This window comes from Neopsephotus bourkii, unplaced genomic scaffold (assembly GCF_033783945.1).
Source record: "Neopsephotus bourkii isolate Nb327-2 ecotype Australia unplaced genomic scaffold, CSIRO-AGI_Nbou_v1 NB_1388, whole genome shotgun sequence".
NCBI lineage: Eukaryota > Metazoa > Chordata > Aves > Psittaciformes > Psittacidae > Neopsephotus > Neopsephotus bourkii.
Window position 1 is genome coordinate 4,634,318 of NW_026901866.1, and position 15,581 is coordinate 4,649,898.

Consider the following 15,581-nt stretch of genomic DNA (forward strand, 5'->3'; position numbering starts at 1 on the left):
TTTTACAAAAACCCACTACTTCAGTACTATGAGATTATTGCTATTTGACATCAGCTCATTCTAACAAAACCACAGGCAATGGCTCTGCCACCAAAATACACTTCAAAGATTGATGGCTTGACCTTGCCTTGAAGCATTATGGAAAATGACTAACATATTAATGAACAACACAAAGTGTTACTGTTAACACTGGGAAAACCATTCTAGCTCAAATTCTCAAAGGTACTTGGAGAATTTTACTGGTAACTTCAAAAGAGACAGGATTTCGACCTTAAGATTTTTTTCCTCCTTCTGCTTTACCTTTTCCTAGCTAGTTTATGCTATAATCCCCTCAAAAACAATTAATTTATACTGACACAGAACTTCTCATAAAGGGTTAGAGAGCCAGATAAACAAAGTGGCCCTTACTGCCCTTCTGAAATCCCATGGAACCCAAATATTACATTAGTTTCCAAATTAATCAGACAGTAGCACCTCACATGTATGTCTATTTATCCCTGAAAAGGAGCTTTTTATATATTTCTTTTCCCTCATTTTACTCAAATTGAGTATTTTCAAACACAACAAGTTTAGTGTTCTCTGAACATTACTCTCAAACATAGAATTTTTTTTAAATGACTGTGACTCCTTAAAAAAGATCTTACTATCTTTAAGCATATTTCTATTTGGTAACAAAAGAGATCTTGAAGCCTATTTTTCTAATATGCAAAGTTAGTTATTTTAATATGTAGCCTTAAACTTCTTTGGAAATTGAATATTACATAGTTTCAAAACTGACCTGCACATAAAGTATACAATTAAAAGTACAGTATAAATAAAATAATTTATTACCAGTATTTTAAAAGCTCTACCATACACTTTCAAAACATTTTATACAGTATTCTTTCAATATGAAACAATTCACATAGGGAGAAAAAAAAATCTCAATATATAAGTATAGTCATTATTAATGTACTGAAATTGTCTGTCATACAAAAGTCATAGTTAACTACAGACTGTTTCTGAGTACCCTTCCTGATTTTATTCTCTCTGAAAATAGGAAAGAATAACAGGTACGAAAATAAAAACTCCCTTCATTTCATTTATACCAAATACTACAAAGCTCATGCCACAGCAAAACCTAGATAAAACACTTCAAAAATTAAAACAGAACCAAAGAAACATTTTACTTAAATAAATATGGATCTATTTAAATAATGAAAAGAATGCCATGTACCTTACAGATGTTAATTTAGAAACAGGATTAAAAACTTAAGGTTTCAAGTTGCATAACAATGTAAAATATCCTGAAAGGTAGTTTTCCAGTGAAAAAAAGAAAAAAAAAAAGACTTAATTCTTGTTCATAATGAAGAAATCTCCACTGCACTTTCACTTTTTGCCAGTCCCACAGGCACAGCAGCTCTCTACTTACCAGAAAGTATAACTACAGATTCTATTAATGCAAAACCAGAATTACCTAATTTGAACTAAAAGTAATTTTTAGTCTCTTATATTTAATGTAACAAGAACATGACTTCCTGACAAAACTGCTCATCTGAGTTATTATCACATCTTAGAGAACATTTCTTTTACTGGTGCAATATGTATGCTAGGAGACTGGAACAGATGGTAAGCCCGTTTGTAATGTTAATGTTAATTTCTTGTCCTCTTTTTTTTTCTAAAAAATGGTTCGCTATTGTATGAATTGGAAAAAAAAAAAAAAAAAGAAGCTAGAAAAGCCAAGGAATATACAAAGAACTGGAGATAATGAAATGGTAGAATGGATTAACTGATTATAAACGCTACTGTTTTAGCACTGCCTACTTACATCTTAAGAAGGGGAAAGATCTAATTCCTTATGCATAGATCTCCAAGCACATTACAAAGCAGTTAATTTTTTTTCTATTAACAGTTCTATAATGCCACATCTACATTTTTTCTCATTACACTTCTTCCCCCTTTTCTACTCAATTCTTCTTTGCTTCTTTTATCTAAACATAACTATGGGATTTTTTTTATTTTTGTCAGTATGAAATATACACAGCAAGTATCCTTTGCTTGCAACATACAGGGAGCCAGAAAAAAAGTAAAAGGACCATTTTTTCTGCATTCTGGACATTACCTTTTTATCCTTCTTTTTCTGACAGTTATCATGGGATAACATGTCATAAAATATTATACATATATAAAGTTTAACTTTTGAAATACCTGACTTCTGGAGGACTGCAGATTACTGCAACATTATTAATATGGTAAGAATGTGTATTTATAAATTAACTTAGGAAAAGAAATGCCATTAAACAGCCACTTTGCTTTTTGTTTGTTTGTTTTAAACATCTCCTCACATTTATCACAAATTATATCAAGTAGACAGTTCTGAAGACAGTACACTAATTCTTCAACATGTCATCTCCATAACAGAAAAGGATAATCCCTTTCGGTCAGTTGTTCAGTCTAACATATATGTTAGACTTTTAATAATTATGTAACCCAAAATTTCAACATACAGTTTCATAAGACATTATCCAATTTTGATAAAAACAGTATGTCCTCTGGCTGCTGCTCAGTGGAACTCAGCTTTAAACTCTCTTTAGCATGAATAAGGTGATGTCTTTTCAAATGTGGGGCCTGCCTGAAATTTTTACCACAAACAAAACACTCAAACGGCTTCTGTCCAGCATGCATTAGGTAATGTCTTTCAAGCTTAGAAGGCGATTTAAAAGTTTTAAAACAAATACTGCATTGATACAGTTTGTTAGCAACTTTGTTTTTTCCAGTACCTTCAGAAAAATTGTGCCAATACCCATAACTGCTTTGCTCCATTTCCAACGACTTACTACACAAATACGGCTGTATGCTTCTACTGCTGGTGTCAAGAACAAAGTCCCCTGACTCAATTTCAACTTTGATTTCAGCTGCTTGGTTTGATTGAATCAGCTCAAATTCTTGAAAGCCAGATGCCTGTGAAGGTGTTTGAGAATAATCCGAATAACCCACAGGCTGAGAAGGCTTAAATTCAATGTGATCTCCCTGATGATTGAAAAGTTTGTTCAGGTTTTCAAATTCTACCTGGCAAACAGGGCTTTTATGGGGTTTCTTTTCAGTATGGGTGAGCTGATGCCTTTTTAAGTGAGCTGACTGTCTAAATGTCTTCCCACAAACATTACAGCCAAAGGGCTTCTGTCCCGTGTGTATAAGATAATGTCTTTGAAGTTTGGATGAAGACGGGAAGATTTTTTCACATCTGTCACATTTACACACTTTGTGTCTGTTATGTATATTTTTAGCAGAAGCTGAAAAAGCACACTGAAGTACTTCCGGATTATCAAAGACACCATCATCTGATGAACCATAAAAATCATTCTTTTTATTATCCAGTGAATCACTGATGCTTAACATGCTTTTACCAGCAAGCATACATTTTAAATTAATTCCAAAGTCGTGAGGTTGCAGGTGTTCTTGCCAAGGTAACGGCACAGAAAACGTTTTCAACTGATTACTGGGTGCCTTGCGTACGTCAAGCTTGCGATGGCAACTCTTGAAAGGTTTAGTGGAAGCACGCTGATCAGAGCCCTGATCTCTAGCTGCAACCAGGTTATGACTTTTAAAGTGACCTGATTTTGACTTTTTTCTATCAGTCAGAGAAAAATCTGTTGCCTTTCCACCAGTACACTTCAGCTTCTTCAGGATCTTATTTTTCATGCTGACTGAGTGTCTGCATGCTGTTATATTATTATTTGAACTTTTGCTATCTCTCAGATAACATTTGTGCAAATTTAGGACCTGCTCTGTTTCAAAACACTGCTCACATGCAGGGCACTGAAAGGGTATGATATAGATTAACTGAGCATCACGTAGGTCATTCTGTGACTCACAGGTGTCAGCATTCTCAAAATTATCCATCTTCCCTTCCAAAAGGTTACATGTTTTGGGATATTTAAGAGTCTTTGCTTTGTATACAATATCGGGAAAAATCCTATTTCTGACATGAAGCTGTCTGTGCTTCATGAGTTTACTCTGTATTTTAAACCCTTTATGACAAAAGCTGCATTGAAAAGGTCTTTCTTCTGTGTGTGTAAGCTGATGGATTTTCAAGTGCGTTGACTGTCTGAAAGATTTGCCACATGAAGAACACTTAAAGGGTTTCTGGCCAGTGTGAATCAGGAAGTGTCTTTCTAGCTTAGATCTTGATGGAAATGTCTTGTTGCATGATTCACAAGCATGACTTTCCTTTCTCCTTCTAGCACCATTTAGAAAATTTGCCTTCAGACACTGATGCAGCATCCAACTCTCTTCAGTTGTAAAAGATTTCTGGCACAGAGAACATTGAAATATGCCACAAGTGACCACGTCTTTCTCCGAATTTACAAAGGTTTCTGCTTGCTTGGTATCATTCTGGTAATTTTCATTATGATGCTGCTGATGCTCTAAGAAAGTGATTAAGTTTTTGAAGTTTCTGTAACAAACAATACACTTAAAGGGTAGATTATGGGTTAACTGATGCCTCTCCAGGTGGACTAGCTGCCTAAATGTTTTATGACATACATGACATTCAAATGGCTTTTGACCAGTATGTATCAGATAATGCCTAGCTAATTTTGATGGAGTTTCAAACTGCTTATAGCAAATGTCACAAATATATGGCTTTTTCTTGGGTATCCCATCAGCTGTTACACACTGCTGAACTTTCAACATTTTTGAAAAGCAATTACACCGTGCTTACTGTTCTTCAGTATTTCAAGTGAAATCATCAACTGCACACTAAGATGGAAGGCTGTAGAAGCAGCAAATTTTCTTAAATATTCTTAAATCCCACAGGTCCCTAAAATAAGAAAAAGAGCATTATTTTAGCCTACATTCCTACATAATTGCCTAAATTTGTCTCAATTTTTATGAGACCAAAAGCATCCAGATTAGAATACTCCTGATTTAGCTTTGCTTAAAATGCTTAAAATTTCCTGGTAACAGAGCAGTCACTCATTATATTACATGATATGAAAAAACTACACTATTTTCCAGAAGCAGCAAACACGTCTAAGTCAAGCTCAAGCTATACTTCCAAATAATACAAAGTTCAGCTACATTATGATATTTCAGGTTATTTACAAATAAAGCACATTCTTAAAACAAACCCCCCCCAAAAAAAAAACACAACAACAACAACAACAAAAAACAACCAAACCCCCCAAAATACAGGATTTTACAGTAATTCACTGTAATTGTTTTAGTCTAAACCAAAATCATGAAGTAGTTTTAACTGAATTTTCAACAGACAGAACACACTTAGGCAAGCTACTGTTTCTCAGGTAAGGCATAATGACTTACAAACTTAAAAGAATGACTTTGCAAGTACCATAGTTCATGAAGTGTTATTAAAATATTTATAGGAACAACAACCATTTAGTCCAAGCCTTCTACTGTGAGGCCAACTCATGTCTAGACAGTTTCCAAAGCAGTCTCAACTTCTGCTGAAGGAGATTCCTTAATCTCTGCAGGGCTCCTGCTCCAATGTGCCACCCTCTCATGAAGATTCTCCTTGCACTCAGCTGAGCCTTTCTTCACTACAAAGTTATTGTCATTGTCTTTTCCGCTGTGAACCTAGAAAATAAATAACAAGTGTTCTCTGCCACCGAGTTTGTGTATTTAAAATCTCCTTTCTCTCATGTGGAGTTTGTTTTTTTCAAAACTAGAAAAACTTTTTTTCTAAAAGTACTGGTTTTAGGTAAAAAAACAAACAAACAAAAAAAACAACAACAAAAAAACACACACAAAAAAAAAAAAACCCAAACCAGACAGACTGGTCTTTTTACGCATCTCTGGACTTACTTTAATTGGTCACATCCTTCCTAAACTGTAGAAAACCGGACTAAGTATTTCAGCAGTATGAACAACAGAATAAAAATACCTCTATCAAATTACATATATCCCTTTATAAAAAAAAAAAAACACAAAAAACAGATGGGGGGAGCAATCTTTAAAGCAACAACATAATAGTTAGGACTTATAATAACTTTAAGATGCACAAGACATTTCTACTAACCACATTTGTGGTATATTGATACTACAACTCACAAGATACACTCTTTCTACACACCAGCAGAAGAAAAAAAAATAATTTACTCAGTATCTCCAACAGCCCTGTCTCTTCATAATGAGATAATGTCCCTAGGTTTTAAAAATCCAGAAATATTTGGAAAGTCCATTTAAAGTCATTGCAAAGAATAAAAGCCTATTGCAACTTACAACAAGATTCAAGACACATGCACAAAAGACTTAAAATATCTGGTGAACCAATACTTCCCTTAACCTTAAGAGAGAGAAACCTGATCATCTGGTAGAATCATTTCACTTCTAACAGCTGTTAAGAGGAGGAACATGTTGGGGGGTTGGACCAGATGATCTCTTGAGGTCTCTTCCAACCCTTGGGATTCTGTGTGACGCTGTGATTCTATGTAATTGTAGGCGTTATTAAATAACATTTGAATGTATGCCTCAGATGCAATTGTCACCTAATCTCACTGAAGTAGTTCAGGATAGCATTTATCAATGCTGAAGCAGTTCAGAAAGTCAACTTTCCCTTTCCTATTCTCTTTTCCTGTTGAATTTTAACAGCTACTCAGTTTCAGTCTCCTTCTGAAGATGTAAGAAAACAATGCTTTTAGGAGACCCCCTTTTCCTCCCAGTTATCACATCATGTGAAAACTGGAAGTTTAGAGAGAGTAAGCGTGTGACACCAAATGCTTTCTAGTTTGTGCTACTGTGAATAGTACTAGAGACAGGTAGGCTGAGAAAAGCTTCTCTGCTATGCTGAAACTTTCTGTACTGCTCAAGGCAACCTCCATTTGCAGGGAAGAAAAACCTCCTGAGAAAGAACTGTAAAGAGTGATGAATTTTAGTTAACATATTGTCATACAGTTCTAATTTACACATCAGGAAAACGCTCTAACAGTATAGTGACATGCAAAGAAAAAAAGTCCAAAGGAAGAGACAGCTGTGGCATATTACACAAGGGATTTTGTATTTAGCTTATAATTTTTTTAAAGATTCTATCTGGTAAATGAGAAAAATGCTCTGTAGCACAAGGTGTCAAAAGCAGAGTAGAGCTTGCCGCAGTCTTCGTGCCCTGTGAAAGATGGAAGGCTCAGATAAGGTAAACTTAGTGGATGCAAGGGAAGGAAGAAGGAGCTAAGATGGGCATTAGAGTGTGGCCCAAATATATCTGCAAATCCTATTTACTCAGGACACACTTCTTCACATCTATTTCAGGGTGCTCTGTGACTTGCACCTCTAAGGAATAAGCATGCTGCTGCTAAACATCAAAGAGCAAAAGACCATCTTGGAATATTGTCTCCTGCCAGGCCTGGAAGCACACAGGCTTGCCCTAATTAAAGTCAGAAAATGTACTTCCCTATGTGATAAGGATTTAGTTTGTGACATACGTCCAATCTAATTTTAAATTGGTGCTACTTTTCCTTTTGGCGGTGAGGTGATGCAGAAAAACAGAATCAAGAAGTAATACAGGCCACTGAAGGTCCATAGAGAGCCCTCCTAAATCTAGTGTTATTTAATGTTTAAGTAAATGTTTATGTTTACTAATATTACAGATAGCAGCAAGCTGCAACAAAAAGGAAACACAATGAAAGAAAATTCTGAATTCTAATCTAGTCTTTACTAACAGGAGAGGGGGTTTTGTTTGTTTGTTTTTTTTAAAAAGGAAGTGCATTTTAATAATAATACCAGATCTTCAATTTAGGCAAGAATAATCAGCTGGAAAGGAACAACATACTGGGTTATAGTTGTGCATAAAAGCCCTTGAAGTCTAAGCTAGAAAAGAAGCTGAGTATGCCAGCAGCATGCCATCCATACCAGGATGCATAAACAGAAGTTAAGTTTTGATGGCACATAAATCTTCCATACTACTCACTACTGTGTAGAATTCAGCTGGAATACTCTACCCAGATTTGAATACTGTCCTTCAAATTGAGACACGCATATGAAGCAATTAAAATTAATTCAGTTAAGAGGATCAAGAATCATCAGAGCTTAAATGCATAACATACACAAAAAGTTTAAAACAACTGGTAATGTTTAAGGAACAGACCTGAGTAAAAAGAAAAAAAAAAAAAAAGCCCCAAACAAAACCAAACATAAGAGCCATCTTTAAAGAAAGTTGTTCCCCATGCCATTTATAGATGTGACTAGAAATGGCTTCAAATTATAGCAGGAAGGATTCAAGTACATTACTGTCTTTACAGTTGCGAAGTTTTTCTTAGCATACAAGTTGTATAGGGAGATTGCTCTACCACCAACACTGGAGGTCTCTAAAAATGGTTGTACAAACACCTCTGAAATGCTCACACCCACAGAGCTGACCCTATACAAGATAAATATTCTGCCTTGCTCTCCCATGACTCATAATTCAAAACAAGACACTTAATAATTGAAAACTCAGTATATTTCCAAAGTTGTCACTGAAGAATCCTTCCACATTATTAGTAGTATACCCTCAGATCCTTGAGATAAACCAACACTTAGAGCTTTCCTGTTAAAAGAAAATTAATTATAACAATGAACGTGTGAAGAAAAGTAATGTGTGTCTTGCAACATTAACTACAAATCAGACTGAAAATCTAGCTGCTGATACACAAAATGCATAGCTTGCAACAGAGGTAGGAACCTAAGCGCTGAGGCAAGCACATCGCAGTCTAGATTACCTCACCATCTTCCCCTAGGGAAAAGTTTCCCGCGATGGGGCAACCAATTACACCAGAAACGTACCCTTCACCTGCAAGTCACACAGACATCAACACCTCATGTTATGGTTCCTCAAAACTAACTCCTCTCATTCTTACACGCTTTCCCTATATTTTTCAAAGCATTTTCTGAAGGAAAGCAAAGTAAGAAACACATGACGGCCCGGCAGGGCTGACAGAACAAACCCCAGTTCTGCCGAAGGGGCCTGAGACCCCCGGGGAAGACACCACCCCCCCACTTAAATCCAGTTAGAAATTTAAAAGCAACTGGTGAGGTGGCGCTTGCAGCAGGCATACCGCCAACAGGCACACGGCCACGCTCGGAAAGCGGGCTCCCCGCTAGGGCCGCACCGTCCCGGCCTGCATCCCGTCCGCCGCGGCTCCTCCAGCCAGCAGCGACACCCCTGCCTGCCATCCGGCACTGGGCATGGCTCCGCACCCGGCCGTGCCCAGGGACCCTGCCCCGACGCACTGCACTGCCTGCCGGCAGTGCCATGCTGGGGCCGTAACCAACCCAGCAGCCCTGACCACGGGCCGAGGAGAAAGGCGGCAACGGAGGACCGGGGCAAAGAAGGGAGCAACCTACAGAAACAGCTTCCGCACCTCCACCTTCCTCATCGTTCCCGGTTGCTGCCGCCTAAACTCTTCCCCCCGGATGGCACCGGGACGCGGGGAAACCCGGGCCGGAGCTTTCCGTTCCCCCGCGCAATCCGGCCCCGCCCCTGTCGTTCTGCGGCCGGGCTACGGCCCGGCTGGGCCTGGGACGAGCGCGTCCCTGCTTTATGTTTATGCGAGCGGAAAGTGTTCCCTGGCTCTCCTGATCGATTATCAATCGCTGGAGGCACGTTATGCCCTATAAATAAGACACTTTTTCTACTTCAGCTTCCTAAAAGCAAGTAACCGGTTCCCTGTGGTTATGGGGTCTGCACTTAAAAGTATGCTGGTAGTGTTACCCTGTAGTGTGACAAACCCACTGTTAGGCCATACCCACGGGCCTAAAAAGCCAATACTGTGCTTCTCACTCATGGGGCAGAACTCTTCCTACTTGCAATGAAACAAAGGGACAGCGAGAATCATCATCATTTATGTCTCCTTTTTGTAATGAATTAACCTGGAAATCAGTCGTCTCCTCTGATGTGTAGCTTATGTAGTAGTACAAGCCATTGCAGTATGATGCCAGTTGATTAAACAATAACAAAACAGACTTTTATAATCAAAACTCCAGTTTGGGATAGAATGTACACCCAATCACCTCTTCCACATGTTGTGGGTATATATATATGTATATATACAGTTTACTCATGAATTTTGTATACATCAATGAAAAATAAGTTGACAGCACTCACATGCCTAAACATAATATAATTTTCAGGCCTTGGTATCTCTGCAGATCTGTCCTGGAGATGTAGTTTCTGATATCCAGAAACAACTGTCTGTAGAACAATCATTACTTCCTAGTTTAGAAGTATGAAAAATCGAGTCTCATCACCAGTGTTACTAAATAATATCCAACCTAGCTTGCAACACATAAAATGAATTTTAACATTACAGAACAAAATTTGCTTGCAGTTAAGCTTAAATGCTCAGGAAGACAGCTTAAACAGTGTTGATTGTTACTTCAATAGTGTACAATCATTTATTAACCTCACTGGAAGACAGCCAATCTTGTAGTCAAATTGGCGTTTGAGACAGCTTATAGCTGAAGCTTGGTAACCCTGTGTGATTGCAAGCAGGCCGCTTATACTTCTAGGTGTCGTTTCCCACCTATAGAAAGTGAATTATATTGGCCAGATTAATCTCATAAAGCTATTGAGAAAAGTTATGAATAATTTAATAATTGCAGATCAGCTGATTATATATCTTTTTTTAAAAGCATCTCTTTCATTTTGAAGTATATCCAACCTTAGCAGTCTGTTTTTCATGAGGCCTCTGACCTGGTCTGAGGCAAGATGCACAAGCAGCTGAATTCTGCTCATGCCTGGTAACTAAGGTAGCAGATCCACAGCTGGTGTAGAGTGTCGTAGCTGTCCTGGTTTTAATGAATACCAGCTGAGGATCTGTTTATATAATTCTGGGAGTTAGCAGAGAGCATAATCAAAAAATACTAAATTCAGCCTTGGCCCACTTATACCAAAACAGGTGAATTGATGCAGTATGTTTTTGTAGGAAATTCTGTGAACATACAGAATCGATTATTTGATTTTATATACTAAACAATAACATACGCAGGGTTTGTAGAAAATAGTATTGCAACATTGTAGCGACAACAAAAGACTTCCTAGTGGTGGAGGGTGCTGTTATCTAAAATCGAAACTAACCTCAATCATCTGTTTATACCTTCTTCTGACATCTTGGTTTTGGATATGGCTTTTTGTAACCTGAACATGATTATTTTCACCATCCTGTCCCACTTCCAAAGTCATGGGGACTTACTCATTGCCCTTTGTCTCCTGATCTGGGTGTCCTGCTAAACTGTAGGTAGATACGTGCTAAGATCTTGATGCTACATGCTATGAATACAAGCCATTTCTGAAAATGTTCTTCAGCTGCTTTTTCCTTCTGATGTTTCCACACCCAGATACTGCTATTGATTCACCATAGACACTGATCTTAACATTTCTGTAACAATTCTCTACATACTGAAAAGGTGTGTCTTTTGGTATAGCCATTCTCACTTTTTCATTTATCTAGACTAGGTTATATTTAATAGATAAATAAAACGGGAGGATACTGAAACAATCTGCATGATTGTCATCTGACTTGACACTCAAACTGCTAAACAGATCTGGTTCTTGTGATACCTGCAGTGTTATATGTAAGATTCTTTTTTTTTACATTTTTTCTTTCAAAGAAAAGAAAGCATAAAAATAAACAGTGAAAGAATTCCTAAACTTTCCTTAAAGAAAAAATTGACAATACTATAGTCTCAATAGCTAGAACTGAATTTCGGGATCCTGAAATGCTGAGTTGTCTTCATTTCTGAAAAGACAACTTTATTTGTTGACTTCATTTGTGAAAGAAAACTTTATTTCTCACTTGGTACAGCAAAATAAGCTATGTAACTCTTTTACCCTACTATTGTAAATGCATATTACTCCACTTCTTATAGAATAGACACTGAAGTAAGTATTAGCTTCTCAGTTTTAATGTTAACAAAAATTGAATGATTACTATTTTTGTGGGTGTATGCTATAGTATATTGATACGGAAAACTGGACCTTATTCAAATAAATTTAAATTCTCTTTAATTTTTAGGAATTATAAGATTTTGCCTTAAAATATGGTAAAGTTGCCTCTGCAAATTCACAGTTGACAATTCAATTACGTGAGCTGCAGGGGCAGTCTGTGAGTTAACTGCAACACTTTATTGTTAATATTATGTCTGCTTTTGTAAGGTGTTCCCTACTTTAAACATGTGCTGTATATGCAGTGTTTTGCAGTGATTTCCCTGGTGTTATTTTTATTGAATTCTAGGCTAAATAGGCATATAATGAGTATATAACTTGATAATGTGTCAATGCCACCTTGGGGCTGAAGTAAATTGGAAATATGTTTAAAACTGTGAATATGCATTTCAAGCTTATTTTAGGTTTCTCCCTTTTCCTCTTGTCCTATTTTCTGCCTTTCCCCCCCCCTCTAAATAGTCCATCATAAAGCCCTCTGGTGCATAACAATAAATTGCCTTGAGGGGAGATAGTTGTTTAATGAATCTCAGAAATATGTATTCTACACGTGAAAGTATCATATTTTATTTGATTAAGCAGTATGTGTGGCAGAAGCTCTGTAAATCTTCTCTGTGTGCTCAAAACAAAAAGCAACTTTTAATGCCATTTTTGAGGAAGGTAAACTATTCAACTAGACTTACAGAAAAATAGAGCAACATTTCAAACAAGAAATTTCAAGAGAATATGATGAATTATTTTAGGTAACACATTTAGTTGTGTGAAATGTAAGAATAATTATATTTAAATACCTTTAAAATACAGTTGTGTCTAGATACAGTCACTTCCATTAACTTTTTGGCTTTGTCTAGCAGTATGTCTTGCTTTGCCTAGCAGTATATTTCAAGATAAATTTCATATCTGGTATAGTGTATTTAGAACTAATACATAAACCAGTTTATTTAGATGTTCATTTGTTGAGTAAAAAAATCCACAAATTGCTGGCTCACAGCCCTTAATGTCTAGAATCCCTTAAGAATCCCTGCTTTGAAATTAGTTCCAGGATCTATTAATTATATCTGTTTAAATGGACAAATTTAATTACTACAGAAGAGCAATTGATTTTTAAATTACCACTGATTGCACCATGGGTATCTCAGTGGGAAGACAGGTACATGCAGTCTCTCAAATGCAATCAATGTATTAATTAATCTAGAGATTGACATACTCTATAGAAAGTTCTCCTCTTCACCTCCTTCCTGTAGATTCATCTGTTTCAATTTAAATCAATTTCTAACGATTTAGAAGTGAAAAATTTCAAATGCAATATCAAATAGCACATGCTGTGTATAATACGTAAGTTTTTGTTTCTGACTTTGCACATTTGGTGCCATTTCTAGCCTAGATGGCCTCTGTGGGATAAAGCATTTTTCACAACACTGAAACATTAAGCTGTGCCATATAATGCCAAGGTGTATGTATGTATGCAGGAGTGGAGCTGAAAATGGCTACAAGTAAACCAGAAATTAATTCCTTTTGTGGAACCAGTAAAATGGACATAAGCAAAAACATGTCCTCAGTACTGTGTCCACTGCTGGGCTCCCCAGTACAAGAGATGGACATGCTGGAATGAGTCCAGGAAAGAGCTGCTAAGATGATTAAAGAGCATCTGTTATATGGGGAGAGGATGTGAGAGCTGAGAATGTTTAGCCTCAAGAAGAGAAGACTTAGTGGTGATCTTATCAATGTGTATAAATACATAGTGGTGTAAAGAAGCTGGAGCTAGATTCCTCTCCATGATGCCCGCTGAAAGGACAAGAGGCATAGTTTAACATACAGGAAATTTCACCCAAAAATAAAAAATAAAAATAAAAAAAAAAATCCAAACCAAATCCATTTTGGTTTTTGTTTTGAGTGTGGTAAATCATTGGAAGAAGTTTCCTTCAGAGTTGGTGGAGTCTCCATCCTTGCTGATAATCGGTACCTAGCTGGACCTGCCCCTGAGCTAGCCACCTGCTCTAGATGGCTGCTTTGGGCAGAGGCTTGCACTACATAATTTCCAGAGGTGCCTTAAAGCCTCAGCAGTATCCATGGAATCCTGTGGATATTGCTATTAGATTTAAGGTTTATGTAAGGGACTTTTAATACTTCATTTTAAAAACTGCTTTCTAGTTGTGAAGTGTGTAGATTCTTACATTCAGAAGTAGTTAATTTCTGAGGCCTATTTAGTCAAGGAAGCAAAAGCATCTACCTGCCTATGTATGGTGCACTTTTAGAATAAGACATGGAATTCAGCTAAATTATATTGTAATTGTAATTGTATATTCTTAAAGCTGTGGTTTCACTGGGAATCTTGACCTAAGTCTACAAAGGACTTGAATTTTCCTGAATTTTCCATCAACAAACTTTTATATTTTTTTCAGAGCAGAGTTTTTTATTTGTCATTGATTTTTCTGAAATGGTTTTGTTAAAGGTTTGAAGAGCACTGGAACTAGAACAAGAGAGAAAAAGGAAAGGATGGAGGCTTGAAAGACCAAAGGAGCTAGCAATTAAACTGACTGGCTTCTAGTTCTGTGGGGTCACAGCTTGAGTTAAGGAGAAATAAATTACCTGAAAACTCAGTAGTCAAAATTACTCATGTACAGTTTCTGTGCCACTCTCTGGGAAACAAGCGTCAATAATAATATTCGGAGCCAGTTATGCCTGGATGTGGTTGACAATACTGAATGACTACTGAATCAATTATAGTTGACTATATTTTAGAATTTATTTACATTTGGTTTTGGCAAGCTGTGGGTGCATTAAAGAACGGTTGGCCATAAAACCCCAAACTTCTTTCAAGTGATCACATATATGTTACATTTAGGTTAACTGGAGGATTAATAGAGGTTGGTCTTTAGGTTTTTTATTAAAAAAAAAAAGGATTAACTTCAAGAAATGAGGAGAATTAATTAAATCAAATAGTGGTCAACAAGTAAAGCTAAACCTCAGTGATGGGAAGTGTAGTGGTAAGATAAGATTTGCCAAAACTCAAATGTTATGAGTCTTAAAAAATATATAGCAAAAGGTTCTTCAGCCATGTAAATTTAAGAGAATAGTAAGTTAGATCGCTGTGCACTGAAGATGAAGGACCAGTGGGGGATAAGTTACACATCATTCAAAATGTATTTGAACATTTTACTGTGAGGGTGGTGAGGCACTGCAGTGGGTTGCCCAAAGAAGTGTTGACTGCTCCATCCCTGGCAGTGTTCAAGGCCAGGCTGGAAGGAGCCTTGGGCAATATGGTCTAGAGTGAAGTGTCCCTGCCCATGGCATGGGGGTTGGAACTATATGATCTTAAGTTCCTTTCCAACCCTAACCATTCTATGATTCTATGATTTTACCTCAGTTTTCAATATGGGTCAAAAGACAGGTGAAAGGAAAGGGAGACTGGAAATCTCAAATAGAAGCAAAACTTATGATTAGGACAGTTAGGAAAATTGTATGTATATTTTTCCAGAAATATAATGGAAGTAGTACATGAAACACCTGACCTCCTGTGACAGCAGGAAATTGGATTTGATGAGCCAAGAAATTCTTTCTGTTAATAAATTACGGTGCCTCTGTATTGACTTGCCCAAAAACTCTCGTCCATTAATACAATTCGTTTTTCTATGCCACAGAGAGCCTTGCCAATTCAAATTATTAT

At 36.9% G+C, this 15,581-nt stretch overlaps 1 protein-coding gene across 5 annotated transcripts; it reads right to left on the bottom strand.

The window, feature by feature from the left end:
* Nucleotides 1-1,313: 1,313 nt before the first annotated feature.
* ZNF770 (zinc finger protein 770) lies at nt 1,314-9,447 on the bottom strand. 5 transcript variants are annotated; one of them, XM_061367664.1, is made up of 3 exons: nt 9,336-9,447; nt 5,377-5,577; nt 1,314-4,801 (listed from the first exon to the last, which is right to left on the bottom strand). In XM_061367664.1, exon 3 carries the CDS (start codon nt 4,672-4,674, stop codon nt 2,491-2,493), a length of 2,184 nt encoding a protein of 727 aa, XP_061223648.1. In that variant the 5' UTR covers nt 4,675-4,801; nt 5,377-5,577; nt 9,336-9,447; the 3' UTR covers nt 1,314-2,490. The 5 variants fall into 5 exon arrangements, with proteins under 5 accessions (XP_061223648.1, XP_061223645.1, XP_061223647.1 ...); XM_061367661.1 differs by having other exon boundaries at nt 5,333-5,577; XM_061367663.1 differs by lacking the exon at nt 9,336-9,447 and adding an exon at nt 9,172-9,193 and having other exon boundaries at nt 5,333-5,577.
* Between the last annotated feature and the right edge of the window lie 6,134 nt (nt 9,448-15,581).

What these genes read in the sequence shown, in the direction of transcription:
- ZNF770 (XM_061367664.1), bottom strand. Translation starts at nt 4,674, where the DNA reads ATGTTGAAAGTTCAGCAGTGTGTAACAGCTGATGGGATACCCAAGAAA.